The 24640-nt window shown below is 42.9% G+C and overlaps 3 protein-coding genes across 19 annotated transcripts in view; 2 read left to right on the top strand and 1 right to left on the bottom strand.

Moving 5' to 3' along the window:
- The window catches only part of gramd1bb (GRAM domain containing 1Bb), a 97702-nt gene extending 90869 nt beyond the window's left edge, over positions 1–6833 (top strand). For all 17 annotated transcript variants that reach the window (XM_035153645.2, XM_035153629.2, XM_047339476.1 and 14 more), the window contains 2 exons: positions 250–370; positions 1982–6833. In XM_035153645.2, coding sequence (XP_035009536.1) covers positions 250–370; positions 1982–2071 — 211 coding nt within the window. In that variant the 3' untranslated portion in view covers positions 2072–6833. The remainder of the gene's footprint in view (positions 1–249; positions 371–1981) is intronic.
- Positions 6834–9817: 2984 nt separating this feature from the next.
- On the top strand, positions 9818–22402 carry LOC118106505 (dapper homolog 3). Its single transcript, XM_035155112.2, has 4 exons — positions 9818–10333; positions 17502–17634; positions 17934–18044; positions 19285–22402. Exons 1-4 carry the CDS (start codon positions 10103–10105, stop codon positions 20787–20789), a joined length of 1980 nt encoding a protein of 659 aa, XP_035011003.1. The 5' UTR covers positions 9818–10102; the 3' UTR covers positions 20790–22402.
- A 390-nt stretch (positions 22403–22792) lies between these two features.
- c5ar1 (complement C5a receptor 1) lies at positions 22793–24601 on the bottom strand. Its single transcript, XM_035155114.1, has 2 exons — positions 24515–24601; positions 22793–24129 (listed from the first exon to the last, which is right to left on the bottom strand). The coding sequence occupies exon 2, from the start codon at positions 24100–24102 to the stop codon at positions 23098–23100; it is 1005 nt and encodes a 334-aa protein (XP_035011005.1). The 5' UTR covers positions 24103–24129; positions 24515–24601; the 3' UTR covers positions 22793–23097.
- Between the last annotated feature and the right edge of the window lie 39 nt (positions 24602–24640).

The raw sequence follows: 24640 nt of genomic DNA, 5'->3' as shown, positions 1-24640 counted from the left end.
GCACAGATACACCTTCAACCCTGGTTACAGACATACACACACACATGCACACTGCCGCTGTTAAATACACACTAAACTGTATCCATATGGCAGTTGACATGTGTGACAGGAAAACAGACCTTCTAAAATAACCCTGAATAGCTCTGGTCTCACTGAAACAATTTACCAAACTGCCTGTTGTCATGCTTCAGTGGCTGCACCCCAATGTTGCTAAGTGTGTGTGTGTGTGTGTGTGCGTGTGTTCCTCAGTAAACTGCCTCAGACGCAGATGGAGTGGGCCCAGCTCCTGGAGGCGCAGCAGCGTTACCATGACACGGAGCTGCAGAAGTGGAGAGAGATTATCAAGTCGTCAGTGGTGCTACTAGACCAGGTACTTAGACACAAAGACCATGTTCAGATCTGGTTACAAGTGGGCAGCTCTAATTACACGTGTCAACGCACGCAGGACACATTGAGGAGTCATGTGAGATCAGATTATTCAGACCAAATTCAGAGTTGGTCTGTGCTACATTTGGCCAAATTCTTGTGGGAATAATTAGGACCTGGGCTACACTGAAGGACTACCTACAAAACTGACATCCTCAGACCCACTACAGTTTCATAAACAACAGCAAAAATCACCTCTCAGTGTTTTGCATACATTGATTTATTCGTGTTTATGTGGGTTTGTAAATGAATGGGACTGTCTTGCTCAACGACAAGTCTCACTCTCAACTGTGCAGCAGCTTGTTTGTCCCTCCTCAGCTTGTTACATCTTTCTCTCTCTTGTTTGCTCTTCAGTTTGTAGGAGCTCTTCATCCTTATACTCTGGATCAAACAAGTAGGGCCAGCCATTAAAGTCAAATGTTTCAACATTATATCAGAAAAAGATTTGGCTATAGGATTTTCTTTCAGTAAAATCTAAATTCCTCTCTCCAACTCTCACTCTTTCTAACTTTTGTCCTCATGCACGAGACTTGAAAATTAGACTTGACGCGAGACGTGGGATGTTGCCAGAATCTACCAGAACAGCAATCTCAGCCTTTTATTGGTGAAAAACATTCACTGGCCTGTCACATTTTCCCCATAATGGTGTGTTCACAACGAATGTTAGCATCTCTCGCCCTGGGGGTCGCGTTTGGCGCGGCGCAATAGATGCAAATTTCGATGCTCCAAATGCATCAATTGTGTATGATGCTCGAGTTGAAATATTTCAACTCAGGCGTCAGATTCGCTTGACTCAATGTCGCATGAGCCAATCAGCGCTGAGAATGGGAGATCGAACCGGTCACTGGTTGGCCTCAGGTAGCATTGGAAACGACAGTCATCCTGACACAGCTCCTGAAGCGGCCGGTTAAAGTCCCTGAGCTGTGTGCTCTTGGTGGGCTTGTGGACCCACACACAACGGCGCTGGCTTCTCTGGTGTTTCCACCACACCTACACTGCAGTAGTGTTGTAGTTACTTCAGCAAGTACTTCTCCTCTTTCGCTGGCTACTCTCAGTGTTTCCACTTCATGTACAACGCAACTACTTCAGCCAGAAGTCCTCTGTTCCAGAGAACAGGCGAATACTCCTCGGTTATGTTTATTCGCGCATAACAACCTTTACAAACAATTAACATGAATAAGCACAGATGACCCCGCTGCACAAATAGCGCATTTAGGTGTGAACACACCATAAGATTACTTTGTAGCAGAGGAGATCTACTGATCTCATTCCAAAAGTATGATTCATTTACACAATGACATTTATAAATATAGGGCCTAGGTTGTAAAATACCAGAATTCCCCTTTAAGGAGAGCTGTTAAAAAACTGTCAAACATGGCATCTAAGAAACAATGACCGCCACTTGCAGGTCTGCATCACCTGGGGGAAATGATGTATTTCATTATCTTAAAGGAAGTGGGAGAATAGTTTCTTGTTCCATGCATAATTGTTGGTCAGTGTAAATTCACTGTCTTCAATAAACAAGTTGTTGTTTCTTCTTGTTTCTCCTCTTTAGATGAAAGACTCTTTATTGAACCTCCAGAGAGGCATTGGTTTAAGTGACTACAGCTCCGAGGCTGAAGAGAAGAGAAGTCGGTACCACTAACACACCACCATAAGGCCATGAGGGCGTGCTGTGCAATATAGGACCTGTTTTGTTTGTGAACCAGTATGCAGGCAGCAGCGAGTCAGAGCGTGGAGCAGGACCAACGGTGAGCTGGTCCAACAGAGACAAAGAGAGGACCCAGGGTAACCAGCGCACAGATGGGTAAAAACCCCTGAGGAGGAAGTCATTGACAGAAAGTGCCCCTATCACACACAGGAACTGAGGTGTCCCCAACATCACTGAGGCATTGTAGGAAGGTGCGAGTCTTGCACCTTCTCTAAACTCTTGGGATAACCGTTTTCTTTTACTCTCTGTATGTCCAAGTGCACCCTACTGTAAGCCATGTCGACCAGGAGAGTAGCAGAGAGGACGAAGGAAAACTACTGCATGCATTTAGACAACCTAGCTCTCCTCAGTCAGTGTTAATGTGGTCCAGTTCCAGTCTATGTGTGTCAAAAAAGAAGAACAGAAGAAGATGAGAGATCAAGTCAAAGAAGAGGGGGGTCCTTTCGAGTCTTAATGGCTTTCTACACTCTCTCGACTGTTCCAAACCAATCGTCCCCAAGAGGGCCTCGCTGCAGCGTCCCTTTAATAAACCTCCAGCCAATCAGAGTGCAGTATCGCGCCACAACTGAAAAGAAAAGGAAGTATTGTAGCTGGAGGCTCGTTGCCTGGTCAGGGCTGGTTCCCTGTCAGAGCGCTATGGTGAAATATTAAGAAGTAGAATCTAGAGCTTGAGACCTAAACCAGTATTTTTACCTTCATACACAGTTCACATGATCAGTTGCCCCTGCCTCAGTGTTCGATTCCATACAGTACGTTATTCCTCATCTTTCTAATAAAGTCGAATGTATTATGTAGCCTGAGCAAAAGGCCGGAGTTATTCTTCTTTGAAAAAGGGATGCTGCAGCCAGACCAGTAGGGAGACCTGTGTTCTTACTTGTTTTATTACTAAACTGTGACTATATCTCTTGAAAAATGTTTCAAATTAGAAAGAATTCTATGAATATATTTGAAATATATAAGAATATTTCATTATTTAATATATATATTTCAAAATATATAAACATTACCTATATTTATTGTTAATTTATGTATATAAAGAAATTATCAGATCTCAAGACCAGTTAAAGCATTTCTAACAAAACATGTTTTCTTCTAAAAATGCATGCCAGATATGTCTGTGACATGTCCAGTGTGCAAGAATGATTCTGCATTTGCGCGATTATCTTCGCGCGTGTGTGTGTGTGTGTGTGTGAGTGAGTGCGAGTGCATGTGTGCTGTAAAGTGTGACATTTTTACCATACAACACTTGTATGTTTTTTAATTTCTTTTCTTTTCTGGCTTCTGCAGCCAGACTGCCTTTTTTTTATGCTAATGCATTTGTATGCTGCCTTGCATTAGCCCCACCAGGGTACAGTTTACAACCGAAGAGTTTTGTTCCAAAATGACGTATCCAGCATTAGAAAAAATATAAACATATATATTTACATCAACGTGTCCAAAGTGATTGATGTCACTTTTTGACGCATGCTAATTAGCTTCAAGACAAAAGAAAGAATGAACCAAGAAGACAGACTAGATCCTCTAAATATTTAATATTGAATGAACTTTCTCTTGTCAATGGATATATAACATTTTGGAGATGAACCCTTCATCTTCCCTCTGTGATCAACTCTTGATCCATGTCACCACTTAGTGGCTTGACAACACTTTGCTAAAAAACAAACAGTTTGACAATTTGAGAAATACATTTGTTTGCTTCTGCTTATATAGCAAGTTGGTTTGCAGTAATTGCGATTTTTATTCTAGCTGGTTAAATGTTTCTTCCATTGCTAAAATTTCAAATACGAATGCTGACATCTTGCACATTTGGAGCCAGAGTCTGTGCAGTAGCAATAACCAATTGAATATATATCGGTGTGAAATGAACTATCTAAGATGACATAAACCATATTTGAGAAAAAGCTAATTTACCTTTTAGTTTGGTCCATGTCCCATTTGCTAACATGGAGGAGGCCGGCTTTATGACCTGTACCACAGCCAGCCACCACGGGCCAATTGAGACCCTTTGGCCTCACTTTTAGGATACTGGCAATTTGTCCATCTCTGTTTACAATCTATGGTTTCTTTGTGCGAGTGAATGAGCTAAATGGCTCTTGCGTCATGTTCATCATACCGATATGATATGAGTGGTATCAAATCTCTCAGCAAGAAAGCAAACAAGTATATTTTTCAAAATGTTAAACTATTCTTTTTAAAACACCTTATTCAACCCAAATTATACTCTCCCTTCCCCCATTTCAAGTATCTGTCTTGGATGCAATGAAAGCATGAGAATTAACCTAACGCATTTGAATTGAACCAAAAGAGAGAAGTAGAAATGTACCTTCACAATATTCACGTTGTTTTGAATACAGTATTTATCATGTATGTCATGTATTATATACAGGATTAGGTGTGGTAAAGAGCATCTTTTAAGAGTTTGTCAACAGAGACCCCCTTACATAGCTGACAGACTTCAGCGATGATAAGCACTTCCAAATTGAGAAAAACTTCCTTGTGTAAAAGAAAATAGAGAAAGTGAAGCACTTTAAGGCCTTTTCAGGTAGAGAATTAAACGGAGGAGTGTCAGTGGTGTAGTTTGGAGGTGAACACGGGGCTTGGGAAATACTTTTACTGGTGTGTTTCAGGAAATGTAACAACCACACTGGGGATTTTCAACTTCCAAACTCATTAGAAATAGCTGGATTTTGATCCCGCTGGTTGTTACTGCTCGAAATTAACAATTGCCTAAATAAAAGATCATCGAGGTGATGACATGTGAATCTTCCCAAACACATCCCAAACAAAGCAACTCCAAAATGAGGTCTGACACACGTTCTTGTCTTCTTCAGGGCCAGAGAAGAATGAGTGACTTGTATAAGGGAATATGTATCTTTACTGTGTGCCTGCGCGGCGTGTTACCAAACGACTCAGTGAAAACAGCTGAAAAGTTTCAGGATGGGACCCCTGCTGTTTTTGTGTGTGTTACATTTGCAGAAGGAAGAGAAATGATAACACATGAAAACCTTAAGACCTGAATGTGAGCGGTTGGAAAAGTTTTCTGTTTTATAGAAATCACTTTCACAATCATGACGACACTGAACGATTATAGTGAAGTTCTGCTTCATGAATCTGATGGTACAGAGATGTATATATGAAAATGTGATTGAAATGCTTTAAAGTTTGTTTGTTTTTTAAAGTATGAAGAAGTTGATTTTTTTCCAGATGCTTGAATCACATTGTTGTTTTTTTTTGGTCTAAAAAATTCAAACATTCTTAACAGTATCGAAAGAGAAATTGTAAATGTTTAATTTGGATTTATTTCCCAGCTTTGGTTTGATACCTTTGATCTTAGTCTTGGAGCAACTGTGTTGTTTTGACAAGGCTGAGTGAAACGGTTCATAGTGACAGACACATTGTAACACTGAACTACTGTAAAACGCACATCCTCCTCAGTCCAAATTAAATATGCAGTCCAACAAACTCACACAGCAGACCTGAATTCATTTTCATCAATTACTGCAAGTATGCAATTTAAGCTTTTTTGTTTGTTTTGGCCTTCATCGTTCCCTTCACGACTCCCATGATTTTCCTTGTTACCATGGACTGTGTATATAGATTGAAAACACTGGGGGTAACTGGGAAAACTGGGGGTAGTTGCATATATAGCAAACTGGTTCCCTTTGTTTCTACTTTGTATGCTTGCAAGCTAAATGTGTATATACACATGGACAATGCATTTCACTTCCTCCCACTATCCAGAAGTGAAGCCAAAATATCCCAGACACGAATGCCGCCATCTTGCGCATTTGGAGCCAGAGTCTGCGCAGCAGCTCAACCAATCACTAGTCTGTCTCTGTCAATCATCACGTTTCACCTTGTTTTTAAAGCATCAAATAAAAAATGTAGTTAAACATTAGTGGAATAATGAACAGACATCCAACCACTAACATCGAGCAGTCTGGGTTTATGGCCTCTACTGCAGCCAGCCACCAGGGGGCGATGGAAACATTTTGGCTTCACTTTTGGGGGGGCAGTCATGTTGTCCGTCTTTATTTGCAGTTTGTTTGTTACCAGCAAATTTGAATTTCACTCTTTATTTTCTATGTGCACACAGTTCTGTGCGTTAATTACTGTATGATCACTGCACAGCTGAGGGACCGAGGTGAGCCGAGAGTTCTGGATGCCCCTATTTTATCACTGACGACTAATGAATTCTGCGCTTCATTTGATGTAGTAATTGGCATTAGCCTCCCCATCACAGAGTTGGCGAGACAATAGCGCCCCCTGCACACCAACAGTACTGACTAACACACAACACAATAGGAAAACACATCTATCCTCCTGAAAACGACCACTGATCAAAGTCAAACGCTCCTCTTCAAGTGTGTCTTGATAAAATATGTACTGGTGTAGTTTTGTTCAATAAGAATTCTACTGTATGTTCTTTTTTTTAGAAAATGTTTTGATCTCTAGAGAGACTTTTAGTGAACTTTATACATGAGATGAATATACTGTAAGTATATGTTATGTATATCTGCAGTGTGCACACACACACACACACACACACACACACACTGACGAAGAATCCAACCTGCGCTGCGCGTAGGTTCTGACCTGCCGATGACTTTGCCTCATAGAGAATGAAGATAAAAGTGGCTTTCTGGTTCATGTGAAGTAGAGACTGGAATAATGAATAAAAAATATTGAACAAAAAGTCTTGATGTTTTTGGAGTTATCGAATGTTTATTTTAAAAAAGACAGCCTTCCATGCTGAAGATTTTACTTGTTATATATCTATTATAAAAGCATGCATTTGCATTTTAAGAAATCATACTTGGTTCTTGTATTTTCCTAACAGGAAGTAAAGTTCTCCTTAAGGAGCCATGCAGCACATGTGGCCTCAGGAGACTTTACAGTGGAGTAGCACAGGAGAAGCTTGCATGAAGTATCAAGATAAAATATTAATTTGTGGCTGCACTTTAGAAAATAATAGAATAAAATAAAAGATGATGAAATATTGATGTTGAATATGAAAGCATTTTTCTTTTGGGAGGAGCTGTACCTATAGTACAATCTTCTCATTTCCTGCTGTACATTCAGAGAAGTCTGCCCATAGTGATTCTCTGCTGTCTGACTTTAATTATTATTAATTGTTTAAAAATGTGCCTATTAATTACAACTGTCACTCTCACTTATACAAACTAACCAGATGAATCAGGTAAATGTTCTAAAGCCCATCCATGTTCACTGAGGGTAAGAGGGTTTAAAATATATTCACTTTTCATTCATGAAATCACCCATAATTTCCATTTTCTTCTATTTTATGTTCAAGTGTAATGTTAATTTACTTACATTAGCCTATTGATCGTCATTTTTTCGTCTTTGGTTAGTTGGGTGGGGGGGTGATTAGGTGGTTGGTTGGTTGGGTCAGGTGGTTTGTTGGTTGGTTGATTGGGTCAGGTGGATGTTGGTTGTTTGATTGGGTCAGGTGGTTTGTTGGTTGGTTGATTGGGTGATTGGGTCAGGTGGTTTGCTGGTTGGGTGGGTGGTTGGTTGGTTGATTGGGTCAGGTGGTTTGTTGGTTGGTTGATTGGGTCAGGTGGTTTGTTGGTTGGTTGATTGGGTGATTGGGTCAGGTGGCTTGTTGGTTGGGTGATTGGGTCAGGTGATTTGTTGGTTGGTTGATTGGGTGATTGGTGGTTTGTTGGTTGGTTGATTGGGTCAGGTGGTTTGTTGGTTGGTTGATTGGGTCAGGTGGTTTGTTGGTTGGTTGATTGGGTCAGGTGGTTTGTTGGTTGGTTGATTGGGTCAGGTGGTTTGTTGGTTGGTTGATTGGGTCAGGTGGTTTGTTGGTTGGTTGATTGGGTCAGGTGGTTTGTTGGTTGGTTGATTGGGTCAGGTGGTTTGTTGGTTGGTTGATTGGGTCAGGTGGTTTGTTGGTTGGTTGATTGGGTCAGGTGGTTTGTTGGTTGGTTGATTGGGTCAGGTGGTTTGTTGGTTGGTTGATTGGGTCAAGTGATTTGTTGGTTGGTTGATTGGGTCAGGTGGTTTGTTGGTTGGTTGATTGGGGCGGATTTGTTGGTTGGTTGATTGGGTCAGGTGGTTTGTTGGTTGGTTGATTGGGTCAGGTGGTTTGTTGGTTGGTTGATTGGGTCAGGTGGTTTGTTGGTTGGTTGATTGGGTCAGGTGGTTTGTTGGTTGGTTGATTGGGTGATTGGGTCAGGTGATTTGTTGGTTGGTTGGTTGATTGGGTCAGGTGGTTTGTTGGTTGGTTGATTGGGTCAGGTGGTTTGTTGGTTGGTTGATTGGGTCAGGTGGTTTGTTGGTTGGTTGATTGGGTCAGGTGGTTTGTTGGTTGGTTGATTGGGTGATTGGGTCAGGTGATTTGTTGGTTGGTTGATTGGGTCAGGTGGTTTGTTGGTTGGTTGATTGGGTGATTGGGTCAGGTGATTTGTTGGTTGGTTGATTGGGTCAGGTGGTTTGTTGGTTGGTTGATTGGGTGATTGGGTCAGGTGATTTGTTGGTTGGGTGATTGGGTGATTGGGTCAGGTGGTTTGTTGGTTGGTTGATTGGGTCAGGTGGTTTGTTGGTTGGTTGATTGGGTCAGGTGATTTGTTGGTTGGTTGATTGGGTCAGGTGGTTTGTTGGTTGGTTGATTGGGTGATTGGGTCAGGTGGTTTGTTGGTTGGGTGATTGGGTGATTGGGTCAGGTGGTTTGTTGGTTGGTTGATTGGGTCAGGTGGTTTGTTGGTTGGTTGATTGGGTGATTGGGTCAGGTGGTTTGTTGGTTGGTTGATTGGGTCAGGTGGTTTGTTGGTTGGGTGGTTGGGTCAGGTGGTTTGTTGGTTGGTTGATTGGGTAAGGTGGTTTGTTGGTTGGTTGATTGGGTAAGGTGGTTTGTTGGTTGGTTGATTGGGTGAGGTGGTTTGTTGGTTGGTTGATTGGGATTTAATCTTTAATATTTCGAGATCTGGCATTGTTCAACATCTCGATGCAGTGCAGCCAGCAGCAGGGAGTCACATGGAGAATTATGGTTAAATAACAGCCTACTGTATTGGTAATATTCATGAATAAACAAAACAAAAATACACAAACATGTATATATACACGATGTGTATACATGGATTGTCCACATTTTGCTGACCTCACTTATTATTTATACTCTACTTATTTAAATAATGTGGTCACACAGTCTCATTAATTCATATATTGTGCTCAACTGCAATATAATGTTGCACCATTTGTCTTCAGGGATCCTGTCCTTGGGTCATTTTTCGGCTTTCCTCACCAGTCTATCCTGGTTACTGTTGTATTGTATTTCACTCCCTGCAGCTACATGGTGTCTTTAAATCGTTCTAAGGTAATAAAATATCAGTCTTTAGTCATAACCGTCTCCTGAATTGGTCCATTACGATGAGAGGATGGGTGAGGTCGACACGTCACCGGAATGAATCAAGGGGGTGGGGCAGCGTTAAGGCGCAGCGCCTTGTTGGCCTCTCACATCCAATCAGGGCTGAGATTGAATTTGTGGAGGGGCGGACGACTCCCCACTTTGTGTGTGTGTGTGTGTGTGTGTGTGTGTGTGTGTGTGTGTGTGTGTGTGTGTGTGTGTGTGTGTGTGTGTGTGTGTGTGTGTGTGTGTGTGTGTGTGTGTGTGTGTGTGTGTGTGTGCGTGCGTGCGTGCGTGCGTGCGTGTGTTTGTATGTGTGTGCCTGCGTGCCTGGTCGCAAAGGGCGGAGCTCCTCTCCTGCGTTTGACAGCTGAGAACCAGAAAATGTATAGCGCATTGAGGGAAGGTCTGGGAAACCACGCTGCTCCAAGGCTACCGTCCCACCGCCAGGAACGGGATGCAGCATCATGGCACCTTTATAGACTGAGGATGCCCTCGTTAATCTGAGTCAACTGGACAACACTAAACACAAATTAAAGGGAATAACAAGACTTTGTTGTGCAGATAATCCCTGGGATTTGTGTGGCGGGGGCATGCACCGTGCGTTCTCCTTCCCGGTGACTGTGGAGCGCAGTCGGACCAAGGAGCGCCTGGAGGCGAGCCTGGCCGGGCTGTGCGAGCTGGAGCTCCGCAAGCAGAGGCAGGAGTGTCTGGTGCTGGGGGCGCTGGCTGTGGGGCAGCCGCCGGCCCGGGACAGCTCCGGAGGAGAGCTGGCGTGCTTCAGCAGCTGGGGGCAGGAGAACTTGACACTGAGGCGTCAGCTGGTAAGAAGGTCCATGTCATGAGTGCATTTTAAATCGCATACTGCATGATTCTCATCATTGTAGCCCATCCTGTGCTTGAACCCCACTTTACCTCTGGCATTCACCACAGGCCTATGCATGTTTACAGCGCATATCCTCATTGTAATCATGCATGGACTCCTGGTTTGCGCTGAGCCTTTTGTGCAGAGGTGACCTCTCTGCAAAAAAAGTAACTCAACTTGATTAATAGCGCGTCCCTGTTAAAGGCTGTGGTGCGTCTCTGTGCGCCAGTCAGAGATTTACGCCTGTGGGGGGACGGAATCAGGGGGTGGAGCAGCCACCGCTTGTGGCACAGACCCACTATTTAATGGCCCATTGTTCCCTCATCATGGACTTTTGTGGCTTTTACTACTTAACAAGCTCTTATTTGTGCTCTGCGCACATCATAAAAGTAGTACATGACTCCTTCGTTTTGTATGTTGCTGTTGTAGTGAAGATTTTATGTCATGACCATGATTATCTTGGCTTTTCTCAGTTGGACAAATGTGTGACGCGGAGTTGCCACATTAACATCAGAATGAAAAAGTGGGTTAATCCAAGATAAATACCGATTTTGTTGTGACAGGTTATAATAAAAAATACAGTAGCAGCTCCCCCGTTAAGTTTTACGCACCACTGAACAAACTATAAACTGTTATTTGGTTTAATTTGATTTTCTTATCGCTGTATTGTTTTAATTTTGGGGGGTTGTGGGAGTTTTGTTTTCTTTAGCTGCTGTTGAGCAAACTGTCCCACATGGCCACAATAGGAAGCTTTTATTAAAGAGGGTGAAAAAGAAATTAAATCAGCCGCCTCCTCCTCACCCTTCCTCCCCTCCCTCTCTCTTGCTGCGCCGGGGGCCTAACAATAGGCGCATATGGAGCAGAATACTAATGATGCCAACCGAGGCCCCTGTGAGGAGGATAAGGCGCATAGGTGGCCCTGCGCACTGCATGGCTTCAGTTGGGTACATGTGGTAAGATGTGGGCACTGTGTTTCATCTTGTCTCACATCTGCGTCTGATGTGGCCTGGATTCATGAAAACGTATGAAGATAGAGCTGCCTATAGGAAACCAATTTGAGAGGAATGCGCGCAGGTCAAGTGTTTCCAATGAGCCAGGCGCACCAGTCTTGATTCAATATTCCCTGGTGGTGTTGGTGGAGCTGTCAGCGCTTTTCACTCTGACTCCTCATCCACACACACAGACTGGAAACAGCAATTTTCGAGGGCAGTGAAGGCGAGACACGCGTTTCCCCCACAGGGCTGCGTATTTTCCCTTTTTCCATTTCGTGCGCAACGCGTCCTTGGATCGATGTTTATTAACTGTTCTGCCCATCCACGCGTGTGAGTAATTACACGCGGGGGGAATTCCTGAGAGAATATTTTTTTTGCCTCTAATGGAAGTCTCAAATTGAGTCTACATAATATCAGGGCCCCATCTGACCCCCAATCACATCCTGCATAGGTTAAAGTCTGCAAGATGTATAAGTTCAATGCTCTGACACAGAAACAGCTGACCCATGAGACTACCCGTGTGTGTGTGTGTGTGTGTGTGTGTGCGTGTGTGTGTGAGAACATGACTGGCCCCAGACGGGCCCTTTTTTCCCTCCTGGATACTATGTTTGGTGTTGGAGGTGTTGACAGCTGTGGGACTCCACACAGCAGCTGGGGATGAAGCATGGAGTCCTCATCTCCCTCTCAGCCGCCCCGCTGTGTGTGTTTGGAGAAAGAAGAGGGAGCATGTGAATTGTGCATGAGTGTATGACATGCACAATTCACATGCTCCCTCTTCATGGAGGAGAGCTTGCTCTGAGGAACCTGAGGTGCTCTGGAGTTATATTTGAATATTTAAAACTGACCAAAATGGATTTAAATCAAGTGTTTGTTTTTTGTCTGTGCACAATTTGTACAGTCTTTGTGTCGATGTGTGGTGCCTTAGCTGAACCACCGGGTCGCCATCGATCAGCTTGTGTGTGTCCTTGTGTGTGAAGACAGCATCATTAGTGAGAGTACAGAGCTGCTCGTCTACTCAGCAGTGACAGTTCAGCCAAATAGATCGCTGCATGGTTTCCTCTGCTTTGTTCTGCCACACCAACATCAGACAATTCCAACGTCTTTGTGTTTCTTTTTGGCGTCTTTGTGCACATACACAGGCATCGGAGGAAATGAGCTTCTGATCTATATATGCAAATGCAGAGAGAAAGCAGGTCGTTCAAAAGAAAAACAGACAAACCATGAGATATAGACTCAGATCTCATCCTACATCTGTCAGTCGCAAGAGCACAATTCATGTGCACGTTTCTCCTTCGAGACTTCACTCACTGCTGCCCTAAAAATCACAGTGCTCATGGATGTCAATCACTTGTGTGTGAGCAAATTCATCCTCCATCAAATTAGAACTTATCATTAAGCGTGTGTGTGTGTGTGTGTGTGTGTGTGTGTGTGTGTGTGTGTGTGTGTGTGTGTGTGTGTGTGTGTGTGTGTGTGTGTGTGTGTGTGTGTGTGTGTGTGTTCCAGGTATTACTCGTGAATCTGTCTACACAGTCACATTATGGGGACTTCTCTTTTTTGTGGCGACAATAAGCAAGTTCCTATAATGTAAATTATTAAATATTAGGGTCAAGACATGTTTTAAAGTTATGTTAATGTTTTGTTAGATTTATGTTAAGGCTTATGTTTAGGTCTAGGTTGTGAGTCAAGTAGTAACTCTAGTTAAAAGTACTACTACTCTAGTTAAGGTTGAAGAAAGTCTCTAGGAATTTAATGGAAGTCAATGTAATGTCCCCTGAAGTCATGGAGGCACCACTGTGTGTGTGTGTGTGTGTGTGTGTGTGTGTGTGTGTGTGTGTGTGTGTGTGTGTGTGTGTGTGTGTGTGTGTGTGTGTGTGTGTGTGTGTGTGTGTGTGTGTGTGTGTGTGTTGTGGCCTCCCGCAGCACTCTCTGTGTGGAGCCAGTCACAACATTGCTTTAATTATTGAGGGCTCAGCAGTGCGGCTGCATGCCTTGTGCTCCCTGTTCCACAGATTTCTGTGTCCTGGCGTCATCCTTTTCAAAAGCCTTCAGTCAGTGACTGGTTCAGGGTCTATTCTACACATTAAAAAAGCAGCCAGCGTCTATATCTTCTCTCCCCATTCTTGTAATATGGCAGAATTGTCTGTGTCTATCTGCCGCTTTTCCTCAGCACTCGACAATGGCTGCAGAGGATGTAACAGGTGATATAAGTAAGAAATAAATCACATTGTTGTCCCGGATTCACCCGCTGGTAAAAGTCTATTTCGCTGCAGGGGCCGGTGTGTTGTGCAGCCATTGCATCGCAGCTTAATGGCTAGGTGAGGGGGGCTGCACTGTGTCCTCCGTCTTCCCCCATCCCCCACTAGCCTCGGGCAGAGGATGCGGTAGAACAGGGATGATACAGTGTGCAGGGTGTCAGGGAGCCAGTGTGAGACTATTAATAATGGAGTGCAATCAAAGACCAGCCTGCTCCACAGCCACACAACTGAATGTCTCATTGTGTTTTGCTGGTTTTGTTCATCCGCACATTTGTGTTTGTTTCCAGCAGCATTAGAGTAATGACTAGCACCATGGTTTCCTCAGTGTGTTTTGGGTTGTGTGTATGACCAAAAGGCAGCAGCAAGAAATCAATTGTGTGAAGCAGCACCATTGATGAATTGATTTCTTGTAGTCCCCCCTGCCATTTCTTTACCTCATGCCAGCACCTAAAACAAAGCTCCCCACTCTTTGTTTCTATTGATGTAGCCGTGCTGTAACGCTTTGTTTATACTAAGACAATACGCACCCTTGTCGAAACAAAAGAGACGACAGTGTTCGCGGTGAAGAAGTCGCGTGGGAAGCGTAGGTTAGCTTGGGTCAATTGCCCCTCAGCCGTATTTTCATTATGGCCTCATTATAATCAGCAGGACAAAGGAATCAGAGCTCCAGCCCCAATTGGAGAATTGTCCAAGAAGAACATGGCGAGGGATCATCCAACCAAGATCTGCGTTTTCTACAAGAGGTTTTTGTTTTCATCTTTGAAAACAATATTTATTCAATCTTGAGCTGTGGGTTTTGGAATTTCATCTGAGGAAAACTGACAGTGTGACCTTTAAGACTGGAGCAGACACTGATGATGGCAATAAAGGAGAAATTGTGTTAATATGAGTTACTGTTAAACTGATTACATCAGCAACAATAAACATAAACTTGGTCATGAACCAAACTGGACAAATTAAAATTCTGACCTGACGATGGAGCTAAAGGAAAAGTTGATGGTTCTCTAATATTTTTACAATTCATGCTGAGGGGAATGTTAATGTCTGTACCAAATTTCCTCCTAATCCAATGAGACACGTTACTAAAAATTAGTAACGTCGACCTCATGGTGACGCTAGAGTAAAAGTCTGAGATAATAATAATGATATAATAATACCTTTGTTTATGCACCTTTCAAAACAGATGGTACAAAGTGAAAAATAAGAACAATAAAACTAATATCCAACACACAAAGCAGATTAATACAATCTCATTTTAAATCAAAGACAGCAAAGAAAAGAATACAACATCCTTTATAAGGAAAGGCAAGAGAGAGGGATTAAAGAAAATTAAGTATTAGCAAAATAAAAAACAATCAAGTAAAAGCCATTTGGTAAAAGTACATCTTGAGAGATCATTAAAGTCAGTAGAATTTATTCTCTGATGAACGTCAAATAGTAGCTGAGATATTTCAGAGTGGATCAAATCAGGCTGACTCTGTCACCTACAGCCTCACTGCAGACATGTCTGAGCAGCTGTTTGCCCAGAGTCAGCCCTGTGTTCACCACTACGACAATCTGTGCTTTCTGTTACTTTGCACATAGACACACTGTGCGGCCTCAGTACGTCTCCACAGGCAGTGTTTTATTGGAACAGACACACACATGTATGAAGACGTATGTGTGAAGTACTCAGGAAGTGACAGGTGATCCATCACAGAAGCTTGCTGATGTAAAAAGTGTCACCTTGTTATGAGAACAAGTTCAGTCTTATGGTAATGAAGTCACTTAATGAGCCTGAAGTGTCGACTGTATCACTTCCAAGAATGAAAAAATGAAGTGTTATGAGGGCCAATTTTGGTTGAATACATGATTGTGAGGACATTTTGACGTTTTGAGGACATTTTGGCTGGTCCTCACAAATTGAATTGGCTTTTTGAGGGTTAAGACTTGGTTTTAGGGTTTTAATTAGGGTTAGGCATTTAGTTTTGATGGTTAAGGTTAGGGTAAGGGGCTAGGGAATGCATTATGTCAATGAGTGTCCTCACAACTGTAGAGAGATGTGTGTGTGTGTGTGTGTGTGTGTGTGTGTGTGTGTGTGTGTGTGTGTGTGTGTGTGTGTGTGTGTGTGTGTGTGTGTGTGTGTGTGTGTGTGTGTGTGTGTGTGTGTGTGTGTGTCTGTGTGTGTGTGTGTGTGTGTGTGTCTGTGTCTGTGTGTCTGTGTTAGCCTGCGCATCTGTTTAGAACCTATTTTGACCACTAGTCTGTTGCAGTGAAATCAAGTCATTCTCAGTTGTAGTTTAATGGTATATATATATATATATATATATATATAGAGAGAGAGAGAGAGAGAGACCATATATATTTATGTATGGATGGATGTATATATACATATAAACATACATATTTCTAGTCTTATCAAATACTTAAATACACATTGACATTCACCCATTCATATACACAGCACTAATTCATGCTGCACTTTTTCTATTACACACCATTCATACACTGGCAGCACAGTACAGTCGAACTACTGTCCTCCTGGTTAGTGGGCGACCCGCTCCACCTCCTGAGCCACACATATGGAATTCTTATCTTCAGCAGAGGATCCTCATGTTAACGAACAAGTCTGTATGTTGAGTTCGTCTGTTATCTGTGTGGGTGTACTTAAACTTATATTTTTATGAGGACCATTTACTGCACAGATCTTATGGAATGAGGACATTTTGGGAAAAGTGAGGAAATGATTCCTTTTTCAAAGGACTGTGTGAGAGTTAAGATTTACCTCAGGGCTAGAATTAGGTTTAGGTTAGGGTTGGAGTACGGTTTAGGGTTAGGCAATAGTTGTGGTAGATCCAAAACAACTGAAGACTGAGCTGAAAGAGACGGGTCTGACATGGGGTGAGGCCCACCATGTAGCCCAGGACAGGCCAGATTGTCGACGCATTATGCCCCTCAAGGGACGAAGAGGACTAAGTAAACAAGATTTAATTGGGAAGGTTATGGTAAGGGGCTAGGTGTGTGTGTGTGTGTGTGTGTGTGTGTGTGTGTGTGTGTGTGTGTGTGTGTGTGTGTGTGTGTGTGTGTGTGTGTGTGTGTGTGTGTGTGTGTGTGTGTGTGTGTGTGTGTGTGTGTGTGTGTGCCCCCCACGCACATGAAAGAACTCGCCCTCCCCTCCACAGACCCTTGAATTATTCATATTTGAAATGACTGCTGCCTCTGTGAGCTTTGCTTATGTAAGAGAACTCACTGACACATATGGATGCTGCACACGTACCCACCTCACACAGTGTGACCTGTGACAACCATGTTTTTATTCCAGTAACTAGAGAACAGGAGTCTTCATCTGAGTTGTGGCTTATGTGTTCGGACAGTGTGTTTAATCATTTGGGGGCCAATTTTTTTTTAATTTCCTGTTGGCTTCAACAAAGGTAGAAAACATCCTTTGCACAAACTGAAATGACAGTTACTCTCATTTTAATCATCATAATGAAACCAAGATATGATTTACCACATATTTCCTTTACATGTATCAAATGATGAAGGTCATATTTAAGCAAATACACTGTTTTCTATTGTGGAGGTAAATGTAACTCATTTATGCAGATATACAGTACACTATGATATAAATTATATATATATACTGATCTCTGCCACCACACTCTGGCTCTTTCCTCTGGTCAGGTTTTTCCTTTTAGTTCTTTTTAGGTCAGCGCATGCAACATATTTTCCTTTAGTATTTCTACAAACTAGAAATTTGACTGAGAGGTCTGTTTGAAATGTCTGCTTTGTTTTGGGAATCACTGATTGTTGCCACTTAAAAATTACTTCTCAGTGCTTCACAATCAAACCCAGACAGCAGGAGGGCGGTGTGACTGAGTTGTGTGTGTTTGTGTTTCAGAGTGCTCTCCAGAGTTCTCCATGGGGCCTGATGCAGGCGCTGGAGCAGCAGGTGGGAGAGCTGAGGATCGACATGGACGACGGCTGTTACGATGGCGCTCAAGGAGACGCAGGCGACAGCCGGCCGAGTTCTGGTACCGCCACAGTCTTTAAAACTCTACTTTCCACATACTTTTCTAAATGTGCATATTGTGATTTGCTCACTTTCAACCAGGCCAGTGAACATAATGTGTGCATAAAACTGTTGCTCTATAACTGTGCATATTTCTCTTTTTTTATTATTTACTTGTGCTCCTATTGTTGTGTTGTCTTTTTGTAAAACACTGTTTGCATCAAGTTGCATATTTTTAGAAAACTGGAATAATCAATGAGCTGTAATAAATGGAATCGTTATCTCTTCTTTCTCTCTCTGTCTAATTGCTTTTCTTTCTAGGTTTTTATGAGTCGAGTGAGGGTCAGTCACCTAAAGGAAGATCTTGTTCCACCGAGCCCACAGAAAATGTCTCCTCCTGGGTTTACACCAACGACAGGCCAAAGTCTGTTGGTAAGCAAAGGCAGCAGATCTGGAAACACTGAGGTTCACTAATATTTGCACATGTATGCATTGTCAGAGACAGCAGCAGACACATAAATCATTCTTGTCCTGTGTGTAAGTGAAGCAGTGGTTTCATTTTAGCATATCATTTTAGTATTTTGACATTATAAGATTCGTTAGATTTAGATTTGTTATTCTTAAAAATGCAGTGTCTGATGTTACACCTTTTCAGAGGGGATTAATTATGATCTATATATATGAGTTTTGATTTATTGAGTGTTGTCATATTGTTTGTTGGAAGCCTGAGGAAATGGTGAGATCAGGTGGAACAAAACAAGCTGCAAACAACAGAACAAAGGCAGATTTCTATAGAGACGTTCTGTTTTATAAGCTTTAAAGGTTCAGTGTATAAGATTTAGGAGAAAGGGATCTATTGGAAGCAATTGCATATAAAATAATCCTAGTAATGTTTTAACTTGTGTGTTCCATCTAAATTAGACAAATTGTTGTTTTCTTTACCCTTGAATTTGCCCTTTATGTTTAAATACTTTATATCTACATCAGGAGCGGGTCTTCTCTACGGAAACAGCCATGTTTTTTACAGTAGCCCAGACAGGACAAACTAAACAGCTTTTGAGTTTGTATGACAACTGGGAAGTGGAGGGTGAAGTGAGTGGTATTCAGCTGCAACATGCAAATTCACCACTAGATGTCACTAGTGGGATGTCACACACCGCAGTGTATTGAGGGTTTTATGTTGTACTGAGTCGCTGAGATACAGTTTAACTAGTCACATCATCATCAATTAATAATCCAGAAATTATTCCCTGGGAAATTGTTTAAAAAGTTAAAAAAAACACCATATTCTCGCATTGTTAAAGACATTGAAAATAAATCCTGGATCTGCACCAAAATGTAATGGTTTCTTACTGGAACCATACCACATCCTTTCTCTAAATTTCATGGAAATCTGTTAAGTCTTTTTTTCATAATCCTGCTCACTAATAATCTTATGATGATAAATGATGATGATTTAAACATAGACTCTCTTTTTTCCATTGCAAACACCCTATGGTAAACTTGAACATAAGCCAATATAGAAAATAATTACATCAGGGCCTTGTTTATTATTTTCTTCTATCAGATAACTGCATTGTTGCTATTGTCTCTCATATTTGTTCCTTTGGTTGCAGTATTATAACTGAGCCCCCGCATCTTGACCTGCAGCAGTGTTGTTTTCTGTTGTTAGGAGACCCGTTCATGTTGAATGGAGAAGCGGATGTGCCGTTTCTGTGCACCACTCTGCCCCGCTCTTTCTCTGCCCCTTACCCACCTTTGGAGGGCATCGCTGAGGAGGGCGCAGCAGTGGACCCCTGGCAGGTGGACCCCATACGAGCCAGCCAAGCCTGGCAGCAGCAGTCTATGGAGGATGAGGTCACTGAGGAGGATTACCAGCTGGCTTTGAGGGTCGAGAATTACATCCTAGGTCTCATCCATCGTCACACCCTCTCACCACGACCATGTCAGCCTCGCACCACACTGAGCCCTGACCCCCCATTCTGCAGTGCTTCTGCCCACAGCTCCCTGCACAGGAGGACTCCCTCTCTTACGACAGAGCATCGCTTTCCTGATCCCAATCTACAGCAGCGTGTTGACCTTTTGTCAAACCCTAAGAGGCAGAGCTGGGGTTGTGACCAGCTAGAGGGGGAGGCCTGTGGAGGAGAGGCCCTGTCTTTGGAGGAGGACTGTTATCTAGCTCTGCCCTACCCCCAGTCCAGGCCACACTCCCTGGCTGGGAGGCTTCCATCACCTCTGCCCTCACTGGACCCCAACTGTGGTGTTGGGGCTCTTGACCTTTGTTGTGAACCCGCATCCCCCCAGCATTATCTACATCCACAAGCCCCTATTCATCACAAGCACAATTTAGTAAGTGCTCAGTATATCCCCGGACAAGCCTGCCATGCTCCTGTTCGTTCCCCCAGACACTACAACCCAGAGCAGCCTAAACCCAACCGAGCAGCCTCCTCTCCTGACCACCCCAACTCCAAGTTGAGACCCTCAAAGAAGAGCCACAACGAGCGACAGAGATCCAAGAAGTCGAGCAGCAAAACCAACCGATCCCAGTCAGAAAACAGCCTCCTGAGCCAGCGAGTGCTGCCTGAGCGCAGGTACAGCACCACTGAGAGGCACCAGGGCAGAGGGGATGTTGCTCAGAACCAAGGCCAGGTTGCGGGACCACAGGTCGGCATCGGGGGTCAACGCTGGTGCTCCAACCTGGAGCTCAGCCAGGATGAGGGGGAGATCCGTGCGGCGCAGTCACAGAGACGACAACCTCGTAAAACTCGGTATGGTCACTCATGTCCCCATTCCCAACCCCAGAACTACCGTCAACAGCAGCACCAACACAACGAGCGTTGCCACCAGGACCTTCAGGAGAGAGCACCTCTCTGTCGGGGGGAGGAGGGCAACACTGGTGCTGCCCCTGCAGAGTCCGAGTCAAGCATGAGTGAGGTATATTCCCCGGCCTCCAGCTCTCTGTCCAGTGACTCCGACGAGAGTGGGGGGCTGGTGTGGCCCCAGCAGCTGCCACCTCGCCTTGCTTCTACCTCCTCTTCATCCTCGCCTTCACCACAGGCCGCTGCCAACGCCCCCTCTCAACCAAAAGCCTTTGTCAAGATCAAAGCGTCTCACGCTCTGAAGAAGAAGATCCTCCGATTCCGCTCAGGGTCCCTCAAAGTCATGACGACGGTGTAAGGACACGATCAATCCTGTTTTAAACCCATAACTTGTTCTACTGTGTCGTAAAGACATTGTCAGAGCAACATTGTGGCTGCTACTTTTGGTCACAATCATAATGTATTGCTGCTTTCAGACATGCACTGAACTCTGCACATTCTCCTGACGTTATCAGAAGAGGCTGTATGCAAGAACACGAATGTCTGAGTCAGCTGCTCTGGATATTCTCACGAGTTTCTCCTGCCAGTCCCTTAAGTAATATGTCCAAATGAACCCATGTGAGAATACAGCAGGATAATGTCCGAAGAATTCACAGCGAGCGAGTGATGGTGTTTCTAACACTTGACAGACATAAAACTGTAACAAACAAAAATAATACAAATTCTAAACAGGGTCCATCTCTATGACAACATTTGTTCCCTGATTGGTTCATATACTGATCTATCACAATCCATTTTATATACATCATGTCCTGCCTCCTGTTACTCTACCCAGACCCCACCCCTCGCCTGAATGATTTTTCTGTTGTGAATGTGTCTGACGCGAACAATCTCCTGTTGCGTTCTTCATATGTGAAAGGCAAAGTACGGAAAATGTCTGGACCCAATTTTTGGGACATTTTCTGGACATTGTCCGAAAACAGCTCATGTGAACTTTACCTCTACCTACCTCTAATTACAGTATGTTCTTAGTGAGAGACACTGACACGGTAAAAGACCTGCAGTGTCTGTGGTGGTTGAATTCATCTTGTACATGACAACCATGAGACTAATGGAAATGATCCCGCTCTAATTGATGATAACTCAAGTGATGCCAAGTTACTCTGAAGGTAAATGACTGAATATGCTGCCAGTTTTTTTATTTCTTAATATCGTTTGGCCTTATCATAGATGTATGGTTGATTAATTCCTACGGTGTGGAGTTGGCCGATCACGGGTCTAAACAACGGATGTTATTACAGTGCAACCAATATATTGTTCAAAGTGTCAAGTTCTGCTCAACACCAAAACTCTATAAATGAGATAAAAATGTTTTATAGCTTTTCTAAGAAATTTGGGTGAATTTTCCGTTGCAAATTCTTAATTTTCTCAGATCAGAACCACATTATATAATTCTATTCAGGAAACTTCTCGGTGAAGATCTAAAAATGATTAGGAGACATTATTAAGAAAAATCTCTAAACTTCTAATGTCTGCTAAGACTATTTTACAGCAGGGATTAGTCCTGTTCTCAGCCAGTATTTAAGAGGAAAATCTCTCATTTGTGCAAAAGTTGTTGTTTACATTTGGTTTACTTACGATTTAAAAATAAATCATAGCATCCCTGTGAATCTCTGAGCAGGGAATACATGCATATCACTCTGAAATGAGGATGTCTCTGCAGCCAGCGGCTTTCAGGGCCAATGGGCTAAAATAAACAGACCTGTGAGTCAGGTGAGGATCCATATAAAGGGATCAGTGTACATGCATGCATCCATATATTTATATATATATGTTTATAAGTGCACAAATTCATTGACACAGGGGCACAGATGAACTCACTTTTGAAAATATGTATGATTTTGTATATACCATCATGTGGCCTTGTTTGGAATGAATGTAGTTTTTAAATAAAGGTAATTTTTCTCTTAATTTTGGTTGTTTTGTTTGTTCTTATTCTTTTTTTTTCACATGCTACAATAATATCATTCTGAAAGATCATAAATGATCAAAAAGGAGAGAATACGAATGAAAGTGATGTTATATGAAGCTAATGTCTAAAACGTGGAGCATTAAGAGAGTATGGCTCTCTCTAGTGGTCCGTGAATTAACTGCAACATGAGAATGTGACAATCTGTCATCGCCCTGGTTACACTACTGAAGCACAAACCTGTATTCAAATCTACATGTGCATTATAAGAACTAGTTATTGATTGTTTATAATAGATGATAATATTAATTCCATTTCAGTATCTAATTTCTGACTGCACACTTGAATCACAATGCACAAAAACAGATGAATACACCATGATCATTACTGCATGTGTTGCAAAAAACAGAAGTGTATTTTTTGCAGATTGATCAACATTTCCTGCTTTGGGTGTTAACACATTCAGAGTCAGAGTTTATTTCACCAGTGTACTGTGTAAAGCATCATACAGCAAAATCAACAAATCTTTTACAATTGCCTTAATGTAAATATTCAAGTTGTATTTATTCAAATTCAAATTTCTATTCTCTTTCACCAGACCACCTACAAATGGGGAATCATTCATTCTTGTGTCTTTGTGTCTTTAAACCTGAAATGATGAGTCCAAACCTCAGTACATATTCAAATCAACACACCATCAGATTTTCGTCATTTCCTTTCCATTGCTCATGCTCCTGGTGTCCACAGTACTGGCCCTGGTTGTGGGATCCTCGGTGATGAGGTGGAGCATGTTGCGCAGCGAGCGGTTCATACTGTCTTTGAAGCCTCGGCCCAGGCACACATACAGCAGAGGGTTGAGGCAACTGTTGAAGTAAGCCAGACAGAGTGATAAAATGTGTGCCATGTAGATTTTGGGCCTGTGAGGGGAATGTCGAGGTGTGATTAATAAGAGGAAGTCCACAATGTGCAGAGGAAGCCAGCACAGGAAGAAGCTCAGCACCACAGCAAGGATAATACGCAGTGTTCGCTTGGAGCGGGTCCGACTTCTGGTCAGGCCGCTCTCTGTTCTCCTGTACACCATCAAGTGAGAGATCACAATGATCAGGAAAGGGAGGAAGAATCCCATGAAGAAGCGGAGGAAGGTGATCATCCAGGCGCTGAGCACAGTGTTGACTGTCAGACACTCTCGCTTGAGTTCACCTGCTTCGATCTCCTTGGTGTAGACAAACTGAGGGATGCTGCCGACCAGGGCCAGGAACCAGACGGCAATGCACCCACAGGCCGCCCACTTTGGTCGCCTGTTGTTCTGGCACCAGATGGGTTTGCTGACCAGCATCCAGCGATCCACGCTGATCAACACCAGCTGCAGGACGCTGCAGTACATCACCAGGTAAAACAGGCCTTTGACCAGCGTGCAGGCCAGCGGGCCAAAGTGCCAGTGGTCATCGTGGGCTAAAGGGACCATGAGCAGAGGGAGGGAGAGGCAGCACAGGATGTCAGCCAGGGCGAGGTTGAGGAACCAGAGGGAGGTGACGGAGCGAGACATGCAGAACCCCGTCACCCAAACCACCATAGCATTTCCAGGGACACCTAGCAGGAACACAAGGCCATAGAGGACCAGAGCCACTATCTGGATTGGTTGAATCTTTGGGGGCGAAATGTCGATATCGGTGTAATTATAATCAAGATCTCCATAATCCATGGTCAGTTGGAGCTATGGATGGAGAAGCTGTCAAAAAGATACCATTGCGTTAATATTGTGCCTCTGATGTGAGAAAAATATAACCTTTAATATTCAATAACTAACAGTTGTCTGTGATATGTATGTATAATTCAATGCAATCCATGGTTTGTTAAAGCTGTAGATGGAGAAGTTGTCAAAATTATTGCCATGCTTTAATTTCATACTTAAATTAATTATGAAATAATCAGATGTGAGACAAATATTAATTGTAAAAAAAAAATACAACCATAACCTTAATAATTATTAATAAATAATTGTATGAGATATTTGTTTGAATCAAATAAGCTTGAATAAAGATGAATTATTAAAAAAGGTAATCTTATTATAGTAACAAAATGTAAAATTAAATTTTTGTCATATTTGAACTTACAGATTCAGCAGCCTGTTGATGTCGTACTAACGCAGCAGGCACGAAGTTATGCAGCTGTTGTGCGTAAGTATGTTTAAGTATGTTTTATACACGCCCATCTGTGATGCACACACCCAAAACTCTGTC

This window comes from Hippoglossus stenolepis, chromosome 4 (assembly GCF_022539355.2).
Source record: "Hippoglossus stenolepis isolate QCI-W04-F060 chromosome 4, HSTE1.2, whole genome shotgun sequence".
Lineage (NCBI taxonomy): Eukaryota > Metazoa > Chordata > Actinopteri > Pleuronectiformes > Pleuronectidae > Hippoglossus > Hippoglossus stenolepis.
This window is presented reverse-complemented; position numbering and strand designations above follow the sequence as displayed.

Excerpts from the sequence above, each read along its gene's own strand:
- LOC118106505 (XM_035155112.2), top strand. The coding sequence starts at position 10,103 with ATGCACCGTGCGTTCTCCTTCCCGGTGACTGTGGAGCGCAGTCGGACC. Across the intron at positions 10,334-17,501 it reads TGACACTGAGGCGTCAGCTG|AGTGCTCTCCAGAGTTCTCC; the intron begins GTAAGAAGGTCC and ends TTTGTGTTTCAG. Across the intron at positions 18,045-19,284 it reads CGACAGGCCAAAGTCTGTTG|GAGACCCGTTCATGTTGAAT; the intron begins GTAAGCAAAGGC and ends TTCTGTTGTTAG.
- c5ar1 (XM_035155114.1), bottom strand. The coding sequence starts at position 24,102 with ATGGATTATGGAGATCTTGATTATAATTACACCGATATCGACATTTCG.